The following is a 14630-nucleotide window of genomic DNA, read 5'->3' on the forward strand; positions in this document are numbered from 1 at the left end:
TGGAAAATAGCATTTCACCAGTTGGCTACAGACAGATACTCTAGACTAGCAGGATGTTGGAGAAGAGCAAAGGGGAGAGGTATAAGGAAGGTCACTTACTGCAGCTGCAGATGTGGGACATGGGAAGGGACTCTGGCTATGTTTCTCAGCCCTTGGCTAAGATGCAGAGCTGTCAGTTGTGTGGGATGGTGAACTCAGGACTCCATCCTGTTTTACGAAGAAAGAGCTCAAGTCACTGGCTTTCTGTTCTGTTCAGTCAGCTCACTGTGTATTTTACCATGTCTTCTCTAAGGTTCCAAGATCAACTCAGCTACACTTACTGCGCCATGTAATGCTTATCCTGTCATGCAGGTGCTTGTATGCCTATCTGGCATGTTCTGCAAAGTTGGGGATGTTTGGAGTTCTGCTGCGTACTTGCGTGCTGGAAAACCACAGCAAATTGCCTAACTGCTTTTATCATGTCTGCTACAAGACCAATACACAAAATATTTCTAACCAAAGTCTCACTGTCATGAGTTTAGCACAGTGTTTGCTCTGTAACTGCCCCCATCCGTGAGTAAGAATGGAAAGGAAATGGACACATCATGAGACAAGGAGGTAAGAAGAAACTGCTGTAGTAATGCAGAGGTCTGTAGCCAGCTTTGCTACCTTTTGTCCTTGAAGGAAAGGCAGGTCTACAGCCCAGTATGTGTTAAAAAACAGTGCCGTCTGCAATACACTGGAGTATGTTCAGGCATGTGGGGTGGATGAGAGGTTATGGATTGTGCTGGTGGGCAAAGTCATTATGTCAGTATAGCATGCTGATCTTAGTGCTGTGCCTGTGAGTACATGTTAGTCATAAGTGGGAGAGGCTGAGGCAGAACACGTGTTTTGCTGTGGTTCTAAAAGCTCATTAAGGAAGAGTCTGTCACTAAGTACATGGTCTGAGTAAAAAATAGAGCCCAACAACTGCAGGCCATGTCTGTACTAAGACTTATTGGCCACCAAAGATGGGATCACCAGAGCAGTCAAATGGTTCCGAGCAGCTTCCTGAGAAGCTGTTTTGCAGAGCCTCGAAGAAACACCGTGTCTGGTCTGTGATTTGACGTTGGCATTCATGAGCTATCTGGGAGCTGTAAAGAATCTAATGACTTTCCTGAAATACCTACTAAATTTCCTCTGTAAGGAAAACCATCTTGAGTTCAATTCGAAGTTAAAGAAATACCTTAGTTTCTCTGAGGGTGGAGAGGGGGAAAGAAAGAATAGTTGTCATTTGTAACTAACATTCAACTGCGGAGATCTCTGGCAGAAACTGCAGAACTTTCTGCTTGAGCTCCTTCCATCATTACAAACACTTTGCAGAGTAACCTCTTTCGATGCTGCTAGATTCGGCAGCACTGCAGCTAGCAGGAGATTGCTAGGTAGGTGGATAGTGGAAACTATTTTGTTTCTGGTAGGTGGCTTATTTGAGGATGGGTTGTCCCTTTTTTCCCCCTAGGTTTTACTTCACTTGGATGTACTGATTTCTGAGTAACTTCAGTGCTCTGGAGACCCAACCACTCCATACAGGGCGTAAGAGGTTGTCTCTTTCAGTGTTTCAAAAAAAGAAAGCTTCTGCAGAAACCATCTGATCCAAGGAGATGATCACTGTATTTGTATAGACAAGCCAATACAAGCTGGTTCACAGCTGTGAACCAGTGTTATTCAATGACAGGCTCGTGGCTTTCTTCTTTAGCCTTTGCTGGTGCATCTCACAGTTATGCTAGCTGCTTAATGTACAAGAGTGCAGAGCTCTCGGTGTCTAGGACCATGAAACGTGCTGCTTAGTAGCTGAATGAGCATGCTGCCTTAGCGATGTGGCTTGTTAGCTTTGTAGCCTAGGTAGGTCGCTGCCAAATACTAAGCATCTTGTTCTCTCCATCCCTTGCATATCTTATGCACAGATATTTGCCAAGGGGCTCATTTTACTGGAGCTAAGATTTTTGCACTGTTACCAGACTTTTGTTACTGTCTGAAGTGCTTCTGGTCTTTCTTTCTAGTAAAGTTTGTAACTGAGTGAGGATGGCTTGCCAATACTTGACCTAATGAAAACATCTGTTTTCAGTGGCCGATTGAGTGCCTCACAGGTGCTTAAACAACAGCATGAGCTTTCCACCAAGTGTTTTTTGCTTTTCATTGTTTTGGTTGGGCTACTCCTAGAACTCCGAATGCTCTTTTGGGTTTTGAGTTGTGAACCATCCATGCCAAATGGAAACGTCAGCTCAGAGGTTGTTAATGGAACCAGCAGTGACAGTGAGTTTCTGAATGGCTGGTACAAATACTGGGGATGTGTGACTGGGACTTCAAGGGCTTTTGCTGCTAAGTTGTTTTCAAATTGAGCTGAAAATACGCACAGTACCTTGTTAAAATTCCTGTGTCACTTGGAGATATAGATACCTGAAATAACCTCCTACTATGTGATAAAACTTGCAGGGGAACAGCCTCTTGGCTTCAGATGAAACAGTGAGGACAGCTTGGCGAGTTTCTTTGGCTTACACGCAGTGCATTGATAGCCTAGATTGCATTTGTTGTGTGCTTAGATGAGGTGAATGAGTTTGAGTGCTGACATAGATAGCAATGAAGTGAATTGACTTCAAATGATAAACAGTGTTTTGAGTGTGGATGGCTTTTCTTAATCTAGCTATGTGAAATCATGTCTTGAGATTTTCCCCATGGGATCTGGGTGACATTAAGGAAGCAACTGAGGTTGATTTGATACCAGGCAATAATATCCTGTTGTGGATATCTAAGGCTGCTGTCTGCATGGCGTCAGCATGATTGGGTTCTTGGTTGCATTTGACCATCAGCTTAAGAGGCCATGGGCACAACAGAGGATGTTTCTGCTTTGTTGTACACAACATTTTGGTGAAGTGAACTGAAATGACTGCCCAAGTTTGGAGATGTCTGTAGTAGGTAAATACATGGCCTGATTCAGGCTGATTGCTAAATAGAAGAAGTTGGAAACCAACTCTGCTCTGACTACCATATGTGTTCTTTACAAAGCTCTGCAAAAAGCCATGTTTTTCCCATTGAGCTGCAAAGGACTCTGACACCTTCAACTGAAATGGTTTATCTCCTACCTTGATCTGTTTCTGGTATGCAGATGCTCTGAAGCTTAGGATGTCTTTATAGTACAGCAAATCATCTTGCTGTGAATAGCTAAACTGAGGGGGATGCTTAACTCCCTGAAATGAATAGTGAATGCTTTGCTCTGAGACCCTTTTGTAATTGTTCCAAAGCTTTTTAAGTCTAGAAGGCTAACAGAAAAACTGAAAATAGCATGGGAATAAAATAGTGCCATGGGAATGGGCATATATTTATAAAGCAGAGCAGAATTCCAGAGAGCCTGAGCTGTTGATGTGGTAGATAAAAGTACTCTCAGTGTTTGCATTTGTACTTAAACCTCTAGTGTTCAGAAGTTTTGGAGTAGCTGGATCCCTAATGTATCCTTTCATTTATGGCTGGCTGCATCTCATGTCAAGATAACCAGAGCATTAATCCATTAGTTAGGAAGGTAAGCATCTGTCTGTCCTGCTGAGGGAAAAGTGCCTATATTGTCTTGTGCATGAAGAAGCATAATTGTGCCTGCTGATTGTAGCACAAGATGCCACTCTACAGTTGTAGACCAGGTTAGTGCAGGACAGTAGAGCCAGCTCTGAACAGACGTGACTGTCTTGCCCTAAGGAGCTGTGTTGCCCCTGAATTTGGTATATGCTCAGTATCTGACCTGCTCTGTCTAGTTGACCTCTTTGTTGCAACCTCTTTCCCCCTTTATTTCTCTTTTTTCTGGCTACAATCCATCTTGTGTTATTAGGTTATTTGGGGAGTCATAACTAAGGCAAGTGATGAATGCTTGAGTTCAGGAAAGGGTGCTTTCTTCTTGAAGCAAGCAGTGAGGCATATCCTACCAAGTGTGTTTCAGTTGTCTGTCTTGTCTCTAACTGGTGATTCCCTTTGAGGTACAGCAGCCTTGAGAAAAATATGATAAAATCTTATATTGGCAGGAGGCAAAATAAATCATAATGAATGAAGCATTGTTTTGCTAATGGAGAGTACTGAATTGTATTCTCTTACTTCTCTTGAGCATTATGCTTCAAAATAGTCTGCAGCAATACTCCTGCAGTCTGGCAGCCTGCTTTGTTTTGGTTGTTGCTTCCTATACAGTGTTTTCACATGTACTGTACAGCTCTCAGGAAATCTCTGCCTCTTCTCCTCCTGCCAATGTTTTGTTCCTTTATCCTAATCAATGTTCCAACAGCTGAACTTGCCTATAGGCTTCCAAGTGTGCTGTAGCCAACACCTTGTTGACAGCCTTTGTCCATGTGCCATAGGCCTTGGGAATGCCAGATAGTTCTTCTGGTTCTTTCTGCAGAACAACACATGAGTCATTTGCAGCAGCCTGATGGTTTTTCTCCCAGCCTAAGCAAATTAGTTGCACCAAAACTTTTTAATAACTGTCGCATCCAGTCAGCATTAATATGCATCTCCTAGGAAAGGGTAAACTCCCAGCAGAGTGATTTCAGAAGTCTTATAATAGATTTGGTGTCAGCTTTGAGGTGTAAAACGGAAGCTCATACAAGCATGTGGGCTTAAAGACGGGACAGTGAGGACTGTCCCATCAGTGCCACGCACCTGAAGTCCACGAATAGTTTGCAATTAGCTATATTACAGCTTAATAATGTTTGTTGGGGTGAGACTTCTAAAGGATATCAAGAATTTTTCCTTTTTGCACTTGACAAATGATAAAGGAACAAGGAAAGGAAGAGGAGTCTTTCTTTTTAAGTATTACCAGATTTGAACGTGCTGTTCCCACAGCATCCCCCAAATTGCAGTAAGAAGCTGTAGGGAGGCTGATGAATTGATCCCTAACCTAGGGCATACGTAAACCTTCCCTGTTACCTTCTAGCTGAAGCCTTGCTGCTTATGTCCAGTAACCTTATTTTTAAACCAGACCTGATTCATGCTCTATTTTCTATGCCAGATGAGGTCCTGGTTGTGAGTAAGTGTTGTGACTGTAGCTGGCAGCAGCCCCGAGTGATTGCCTCACTTCAGGAAATGTTAAAATAACACTTTTTTTTCTTAGAAAGCTAGTTCGCTCCCCTCCCACTTTTAATTCTCCTAATAGCTGCCCCCAGTTTGGCAGCTGCCTGACAGAGGGTTGTTTGTGTTGCTGAGCGAGAGCAGAGCCACTCCAGTGGTTGCAGTGCTACAGTAGAGGTATGTGAAGTGAGCTGGGCAGGCAAGCTGGCTTCAGCTTTTTAGAGGGTTCTCTGAAATCTGGAAGGAAAACTGCTAACTGTGAGAAGAATCTTGCTCCTCCCTCTGCACTCTGCATCTCAGGCTGTGATTTTTTTTTTTATTTTTATTTTTTTTTCTCCTGGAGAAGAGGAGCTGAAGCTGCTTGCTTGAGATGGGCCATATGGAGGTGTAACTGCTCTTAGCACTACAGCAGTCCAGTGGAGTCAACAGTTGCTGGAATGGGGGTTGCCTGAGGCTGGATACAGCAGGTCTTATCTGCTGTTTTGTACTTGCGCAGTCAGGCCTTCAAGGTACTTTGCAAAGCTAGAGTGGGGCTGAGAACTCTCCTCCAACCTGTATCTATGGCTGTTTGGTCAGCTGATCCAGGGAAGGTTTGTAATTCTTCAAGTGGATCAACTCTCATTTTACTGCCCAGCTCCTGCCTTGTTTGATCTCTGTTCTGGTGAGATGGTTTGTGTTCAGTGCTGTTTTTATTTATCTTTTGGAACTGTTTGAGTGCTGAGGGAGGAACAAAAGCTATTTATGGCTGGATAACCCTGCCTGGCAATCCCTGTGTTTGCATGCCTGGGGTATATAGCCTTAACTTTTGGGGATGCTTGCATTGTAGGGGTTCCCCAAGAACTTTCATTTACAAATGTTAGCCAGAAAAGCCCTGGCATCATGGAACGTCTGTCAGATCTGGAAGCACTGTGTAGGAAGCACTAGAGTACCTGCTAGGAGAATGCCAAGTGCTAATCTTGTGTGTTATGTGAATAAGTTATTTTGGACCCTGAAAAAAAACATTGTAGGAACCAGGATTGTTTGCAGTGCCTGTTCTATTTGCAAACCTTAACTGTGATCCTCTTCTTGAGTTGGAATGTGAATGTATCCATCCTGAAATGCAGCCTGCTTTCCTTTTCCTGTAATGGAAACTGTATTGTGAATGACTTGCTTTCTCCTGAAGGCCAGTTCCAGCATCTAAAGCTGCGGAGAACTTTTACACTTTGCTGCTAGGTATGGCTCAGATTAAAGCTCTGCAGAGTAGTTTTCTGTATAAACCAGTCCCTTGTACTGGTCAGCTCCAGCAGGTTACTACAGAGCCCCAAAACACTGGAATTCTAAACTCAGATGTATATTTTAGAAATTTACTGAAGCTGTTTGGATTTTTTTTCTGGATATTAAATGCCTTGTGACTTTTTGCTCCTTCGTGGAGCCTTAGCTTGGAGAACTTCTCTAAGGGGGTTGGAAGGAGGTGGAATAGATAACACCAGTGGGCAGTCTGGTACTTCACTGAGAGGTTGTGCTCAGCCTGTCCTTGTTGTAGGAAGTAGAGCTGGTAGACAAAGCAAAGACAGTCCAGGAGTGCTGTAATCTCAGGCATTACTGCTCTCAGTCTTCTGTTAGAGAAGAAATCCTTTGCTCAAATTCTCCAGCTTGGATAATGATGTAAAACTAGGGACAGCTGTACAGTCTGACCGCAGATGAGCTCTCAAAGTTTAATAGTGTGGAAGTAAGGAGCAGTGCATTCTCTGGAAGAAGATAAGCTCCAGTAGCTGAATCCATAGCTCCTTTAGACAAGGGAGGAGGAACTCAAGTGCCTTTCTGAAGAGGACATTAGTGACTTAGAAATGAAATAGGCACTGTGCTATCTCTGCTTTGCAGGGTACACTGCTTAGGTGGTATGCGTTACCTTCGCTGGTGGAAAGGAAGGATGGATTGTCAAGATAAACAGATCGAGACTGTGCTTTGTAAATGTTGCATGCAAGGCTGTGTGTGGCAGTGTTTAACTTGTCTCTTGTTTTTCTTTCCATCCATTAGGCAATACTGACTAGTGGACATCTTGACAAGGTCTCCAAGCAACATTTTCTGTAGAGCTGAATGAAAGCAGAAGCAGCTGGGTGAATTGATGAGCTTGCCTTGGGAGCCTCTAAGTAGGCAAAATCAGAACCCACGATGGGTCAAAAGGTCACAGGTGGGATAAAGACTGTGGATATGAGGGACCCGGTATACAGACCATTGAAGCAGGAGCTCCACAGACTTGACTACAGCAAACCCACGCGTCTGGACTTGCTACTGGACATGCCTCCTGTATCCTATGAAGTCCAGTTATTGCATTCATGGAACAATGATGATCGCTCGCTGAATGTATTTGTGAAGGAGGATGATAAACTCATATTTCACCGGCATCCGGTGGCTCAGAGCACAGATGCTATCAGAGGCAAAGTGGGATACACACGAGGACTGCATGTGTGGCAGATAACGTGGGCGATGCGGCAGCGAGGCACACATGCTGTGGTAGGGGTGGCAACAGCAGATGCCCCTTTGCATTCTGTAGGGTACACCACACTTGTAGGAAATAACCATGAATCATGGGGATGGGACCTTGGGCGCAACAGACTGTACCATGATGGCAAGAACCAGCCAAGTAAAACCTATCCTGCCTTCCTAGAACCAGATGAAACTTTCATTGTGCCGGATTCCTTCCTGGTGGTTCTGGACATGGATGATGGGACACTGAGTTTCATTGTAGATGGGCAATATATGGGTGTTGCCTTTCGAGGACTTAAAGGGAAAAAGCTGTATCCAGTGGTAAGCGCAGTGTGGGGACACTGTGAAATAAGGATGCGCTACTTGAACGGACTTGACCGTGAGTATTATCTCTGTATTTGTTCTAGCAACCCAAATCTGTGTGCTGCTTATGTGCAAGTTTACTACACTGTCATTGAGGGTTTTCACTTTGTGGAAGAGGTGAGGATTTCATGTCAGCAGTAGGATTTAGAGAAATTTCCGAATCCTTAATGGCAATTGAAATAGAGCTTGTCTGACTGGGTAACATGTGCTGCTACTAATGCATTGCAGGGAGCAAGTAAAATTCAGGAAAGTAGTATAGTGAGAGAGGGTGATGCCAGTTGCTTATCTGGACTCTCAAGCCCTTTTATACTGCTACCAGAATGTCAAAAAAAAAGAACATTCCTGATGATAGTTGCAGTGTTTGCAATGTAATCTTTACAGGGAGCAGTCTCTGAGGGACAATTCTTGCAATGCCTTATGAAAGGACTTTGAAAATTCCCTGCAGGAAGGAGTGGGAAGATTGGTCCCTGTCTGAGGAAGTGGGAATGTCTCATCTTTGAAGAAAGTAGCTTGCTTCTTTCATGGCAGGCTGTTCTCATTTCTAGTGTGGGGGCTGGGTATTGTACCAGGCCAACTTGCATGCTAGGTCTTTTAGTATTAGTAACATCAATCCCTTGCTAAACTTAGTAATAGGTTTGGCTGCCCACATGTGCTGAAGTCTTATCTCTCATAAAGGTTCCCATTGGCCAGATTGTGACTCTGGATAGGATCCTCTGGATAGGATGGAGGAGAGAGGTGTGAAGGAAGTGGATGAAAATCTGGATCATTGTTACTGAAATAAAAATCAGGTGGTATTGATAATGAAAACCTGCTTTGGCAGCGGGGTTGGTCTCGATGATCTCTAGAAGTCCCTTCCAACCCCTACAATTCTGTGATTCTGTGAAAAAGGTAGTGATTCCCCTGCATTTCAGAACAGTGTCTGCCCAAAGGCTGTAGCACACCGGGCTTTTATTTGTGCTCAGAATGTATTTGTTCTAATGCTGGGCCAGCAGTGGCAAGCTCCTAGTGCTGGTGATGTGAGGTGCAGCCAAGTGGCACTGGGCACAGAAAACTGGGCTGTCAGACTAAGCAGAAAAGCCTTGTGAGAACATCAGTGTACAGTCCACAAGTACTCTGGGAAACATGCTTAAACGCGGGCTGACCCAGTGGAGGTACCAATACTGATACTTACCTGATGTGCCCTGTCTTAATGTGGGTAGAAAGCAACACACCCTGGTCAGACTAGGGAAAAAGGGCCGTATAGCATCTTCTGCTGCTTAAATGCTTCTGTTGAACAACTATTTCTTCTTATTCACTGATATGACAGCTATTCACTGACATTTCAGAGGAAGTTACTTTAAGGAACTTGCAGAAGTCAAAGTAAGCACTTGCTTACTGTAGGGATGTTGAAAAACTGTCTTAATGCTCAGTAAAAGGTGTATTCTTTCCATATATTTTTTTTCCTTCCTACAGTCAGCCTTCTTTCCATCAGCATTTTAGCAGATGAGCTTTTAGAGCAGGAGAGGCTGAATAACCCTGGAGAATTGCAATCTTTTGAACTGAGAGCTCTTGGCAAAGCATTTTCTCACCAACAAAAAGAACCTAGCTTATCCTGCCACGGCAGCTTACAGAATGGTAGTAGCTCCAGTAACCAGGTTTTTGGGAGGGTCAAATCCAAAACTTGCAGCTCCTTTCAGAGCCAGCAAGTCTGTGGAGCTGTCTGTGCAGAACTGCACTTAATAGGGAAACAGCCACCTCCTGTATTGGATTTGGTTGTAATGTGCTCTCGGCATAGGAGTGAATCATGGGCATGAGGCCAGGAATGACAGGACGCTATTTTGGCACATGTAGAAAGAAGGTGTCTGGCTCTAACCACTTCTCAGCATTCAATAGCTGCACTGTGTCCAGCGATTGTAGTGCTTGTGAATGGAAGAAGGTCAGATATGTGTGTGCTTTCTCTTCTGGTCTATCTTTGCGAAGACTGGATTATCAGTGCAAACTAGGTGAGGACAAAGTTCTTTTTCTTAATCTCTGTGGGAAGGTGATCTTCTCAGCTTTTAAGACTTTTAAATGGGAATTAGTTGTTAAGTTGATGTCTGTAGCCTTTGAAAAAAGTCCAGACCCCCTTGTCCCTTATGGCCACTGTCCTCTGGCTAGACAATATCTCTGTCCAAGCTATCTCCGTACGGAGCAAGAGGAGTAGAGATGGATTTGGAATAGGATGTATTTGTACTTCAGAGGGTACAGTTTTTAAGGCTAAGCTACACTGGCAAGTGCCAAAGGAATGTTGCCAGTAATAAGTTTCTCTGGTAGTATCACAGCCAGAACTGAGACGTGTAGTCCTGCTATACAGAGAGACCTGTGCCTGCCAATGAGGCAGCATGGATCTTGAAGTAGGTCATGAGCAGGCAAGAGCAGCAGTGCCTCGGGCTGAGTGTAGCTATGCTCTGCAGGAAGGCAACTGAGCAGCCCTGGGGCTACTCTCCAGCACAGAACATGGGTGACAAATTATAGGGCTTGGGAAGGAGCAGCACTGCCCTGCCAGATTTGATTGCTCTCCACCCACCTATTTTTGCAGAAGAGATGTACTTAGGGAGGTATGATGCCTCATTAATAATGCTTGAAGCACAAGGACAACTCTGGAGAACTGCTGTAAACAAACAAACAAAAACGTGCTGCAGCTTCCTCTGTAGAAGGTGGTAGCTTGTGATACTTAGCAGGGATTGACTGAGGGAAATAAGGCATTGGTCCAGCTCTCTGCTAACTAGAGGAGTTGGACCAATTTGAGTGCAACTCCTGTTACCAAGTCTCTCTTCGGCAAGTTCTCCTTTTCAGAATTCTTGCCAAAAACTAGATAAATTGCTTTCTCTGTTGCTTATTTGATTTTTTTTTTTTTTTTTTAATGTGGAGCAGTGTGATTGTTTACTTTTTCCAAAGCAGAATCAGGAGTGGTCTAATCAGAGACTACTGACAACACTTCTATCTGAGCTTTAGTGTTAGTTATTATCCTTGAGCCTGGAAGGAAGGGATTTGTGTCCACCTTATTGACAGAATGGCTTCTGGTAAGAAATACAGTAACATGATCATGCTTAGAAAATAAACAGCTGAGAGACTAGGAAAGCTCAAAGCAGCTGCATGAACAATCAGATTAATTTGGGTTGTAGTAGAAGCTGAAGCTGGTTGGCATCTATCAAAGTTTCTGAAAACTGCAGCTTCTCAGCCCAACTTATCCACAAAAATGCAAGTCTTTAGGTGTGTTTGGTCTAAGATGTCTCTAAGCTTTCTAATGATGCATGCTGAGCATCATTACTTGGCTTGAGATGCCTTTGTTTTAGGTGTCTCTTGGGGGAGGAGGGAAACCCCTCCCCCTTGAGCAGAGTGCAGGTGAGCTTGGACAGACTTGGTTTCTCACAGCTTCTGTTGGTCATCTGTACATTCCTTCTGTGCAGCTGTAATGTGTTCACTCTGGCTCTGACCTCTATCTCTTATGCTACAAATGACTCTTCAGCAACAAAGGACCCCACATACCCTGCCTGAAAAACTAGTATCATCTTGTTCAATAAGTGTATAAGATGCCAAAATAGTAGCCAAAGGCTTGTATTTTTCCCACGTTTTTGATGTATTGTGACATTTCCCATCAGAGCATTTCTTCCTATGAGTAATGACATGAAGCTTTGACATGCGGCTTTGCTTTCTTGGGAAGTATGTAGCATAAATGAAAGGGGAGACAGCTGTTATCCTATTATGTAAAAAACACATCAGTACTTCCTAGGTACTTTTACCACACGATGCTATCAAACTGTCTGCTGCAGTCTTTTACTTCAGTAAATCTTTTAAAGCTTTTTGGATTCTGCAGTGAAAGGCACAAGCTAGACCTTGTGCTCTAACTTTAATGAATGGTATTGCAGAGTATAAACTTTCTTCAGGGAATCTGAGTATCTTTTCCTTCACACAATTCTACAGGGATCTCATGCTCTGCCTGCGTGTTTGATGAGCTGAAGCTGCTGATTTGTGAATGCTGAACGGCTTGGGTTTTGTGAACAGGCCAGGCATTTGCGCATCTTGCTCAGTTTTTGTAGGGGGAGGGATTTTTAGAGTTAACAAAATGAATACGTAGCTTGTAGGTGGAGGTGTTAATGTCTTGGGTCTTTTCTTTTCCAGCTGAACCACTGCCTCTGATGGACTTGTGTCGGCGAGCTGTGAGGCTTGCTCTGGGCAAGGAAAGACTGAATGAGATCCCTACCCTGCCACTGCCAGCCTCCCTGAAGAGTTACCTGCTCTACCAATGACCTTCATGTTCTGGGACAGAGAGTTGAAACCAAGGCAAAATGTCTGGAGCTGACCCACTGGGCAGTGGGTTCACCACCCTCGTGTCATTGCTACTGTTGGAAATCCTTGGCCAAAGTACTCCTGTTACTGCTAAAAATCTCCATGTGCCCTTATTGGCAAGCTCTCAAGTAGTCTTTATTTTGTGATGGAGTGTTTTGTTCTTTGGAAGTCACTTCCCCAGCACAGTTTAAAAAAGGAAACTTAACAGAAGCTCTGTGCTTCCCTGCTTCTCCTGATAAAAGGCTGTACTGCATCCTTGGGGTCGTAGAGCCTGGGAGTGAGCCCTTCTTCTATAGCAGCTTAAGGGATGAGAATCGCTGGGGGAAGGGAAGGCACTAGGAGTGAATATCTTAAGACTAGGTGCTAAGAATGGAAAGGCATGGGGTGGCCAGTGGAATTGGGAAGAGTCTGGAATACCAAGAGGAAATCATTGCTGAGTTCTTAAAAACCAAAAAAAAAAACCCCTAACACCAAAACCTAGAACCCTTCCACCAGGATGCTTTATTTGAAGGAAGTGGTTATATTGCTCATGTCTGTCTCTGCCAGGACCTTTCACCATGTTCTAATGTTACTTCATAGAAAGTGAATCTTGCTTTCCTGTTTATCACCATCACCTTCTCAGTTCTCCTGCTCCATTCTCTGTCCTGCTGCTTCTGAGTGGGTGTCTCAGCTGATTGAACAGCCACCCCATGTCTTCACCTGCCCTCTTCCTCTTGAATTAAAGCTGTAGGTTTTAGTTTGGGATTCCTTGCTGATGTGGGGACAAAGAAGGGACAAATGTTTTCTGCAAAGCACTCCTCGGTGAGACAGGCTGGATGAGCTCTGACACTTGTTACACAGCTGTAGGTCTTGCCATCTTAGGTCTCCTTTCTGTTTAACCTGTTCCAGGCTAAAGCTTTAGAGAAACATAGTGGTTCTCTAATGACTTCCAGGAAATTTTCTTCCTGAATAGATCGCTTAGTTACCCAAACCAGGCTTTCTTCTACTGTAGACCATCAGCATAATCTCCACTTAGCTATGCAGCAGGAATAGTTCTGTTTCTTGCTTAGGGTTGGGGAAGTCATCCCAGAGAAGGCAGTAGCAATGTGACTACAGTAGTGCCATAGGAAGACCAGGAATGCAGAAAGTGGTTGCTGCAGAATGTAACATGAGACTTCAATGGGGTGAACTTCAGCAAGAAGAGAACCTCTCCAGAGCTGGGGTTTGGCAGGGGAGACTTTCAATAAACAGGACTAGCAATTCAGGCAAAATCAGCACATCCCAAATAGATTCTTGCCTCAGTAGCCAGGTAAAGAGAGGATGACACTCCTTTACTAGCAGGAGCTGCTCTCTTGACCTCTCCGCAGGTTACTATGCTGCCTTTCTGAGGTTATTTTGCACATTTCTTTGTCTTGAAAAAATGTTTGTATGGTTGTTTTTTTGTTTTTTTTTGTTTTTTTTTGCTCTTGAGTTATTCCCTCAGTTCTGTGTAGGTACAAATGAGTTTAGTTGTTGAAAATGTTAATATATATATTTGTGGTGTATGTATAAGAACATGTTTTAAACAGCTGCTGTAGGGTACCTTTTTAAAATTAAACTACTTGCATAGTATATTTTTAAAGCACAGAATTGGTGCCAAGACTGGGTGGGGTGTGATATGCCCCTTTCTTTTTTAAATCTAATATTTTATGATTTTTTTAACATAGGGGTTTGTACTAATTTCTGTTGCAGGGTGGGACACAAATTGCACAATAAAATACAGTGTGTATGGAACTCTACATGGTTGCCTTCAGCCTGAACCAGTGTCTTCCCTAACTCCTGGGAAGCAGCTGTGTTCTCCCCCACTTCTAATACTCTTATGCTCCTTTGTCTCCATCTCTTCTCACTTCTCCATTACATTTTGTACAGTTTTAAACTCTCACTTCCTATTTTATGGCTGTAGATAATACTCAATAACCTAATAAACTTTATTAAATATTGCTTGATGATACATTTATTTGTATGAAACGCTCAGTGTTTTCTACCCCTAGTGTCTGTGTGAATGGTGAGCTTCCTACTAAGAACCCAACTCCAACAGGAAGAATATCTTGAAGCTGGCATGTAAAAGTGATGTGCAGGTGGATGGCAAGGTGCAGCTAAGGTAGGGAGTGGGAAGCTGAGATTATGAGCCTGCTGCTAGTGCCTAAAGACAGCTGTTCAAAGTGGAGCTGAATAAAATTCGTGACTCATTACTCTACTGCACTCCTATTTGAGTGGATTCAATAGACTTCAATAGAGGGCTCCAGTTATCTTGTCAAACTTTATTCCTGTAATGCAGCAGACAAGCCTTATTTTTCTTCCAGGAGAGAGGCTCATGTGGAAACAAGGCTCTAACCTACCACTTTCGCCACCTGACTGCTCCTTTCCATCTTAGGAAGGGAGATGGTGAACAAAAGAAAGTAAAATAAAATGGTTCC

The 14630-nt window shown here is 43.6% G+C and overlaps 1 protein-coding gene across 3 annotated transcripts in view; it reads left to right on the forward strand.

Annotated features, from left to right (window-relative positions):
- Window positions 1-14153, forward strand: part of SPSB1 (splA/ryanodine receptor domain and SOCS box containing 1) — a 32700-nt gene extending 18547 nt beyond the window's left edge. For all 3 annotated transcript variants that reach the window (XM_085242245.1, XM_085242246.1, XM_085242247.1), the window contains exons 2-3: window positions 7075-7903; window positions 12028-14153. In XM_085242245.1, the coding sequence (XP_085098371.1) occupies window positions 7210-7903; window positions 12028-12155 (822 nt within the window). In that variant the 5' untranslated portion in view covers window positions 7075-7209 and the 3' untranslated portion in view covers window positions 12156-14153. The remainder of the gene's footprint in view (window positions 1-7074; window positions 7904-12027) is intronic.
- Window positions 14154-14630: the final 477 nt, after the last annotated feature.

Source organism: Meleagris gallopavo, chromosome 23 (genome assembly GCF_905368555.1).
Source record: "Meleagris gallopavo chromosome 23, MGAL_WU_HG_1.1, whole genome shotgun sequence".
NCBI classification, from domain to species: domain Eukaryota; kingdom Metazoa; phylum Chordata; class Aves; order Galliformes; family Phasianidae; genus Meleagris; species Meleagris gallopavo.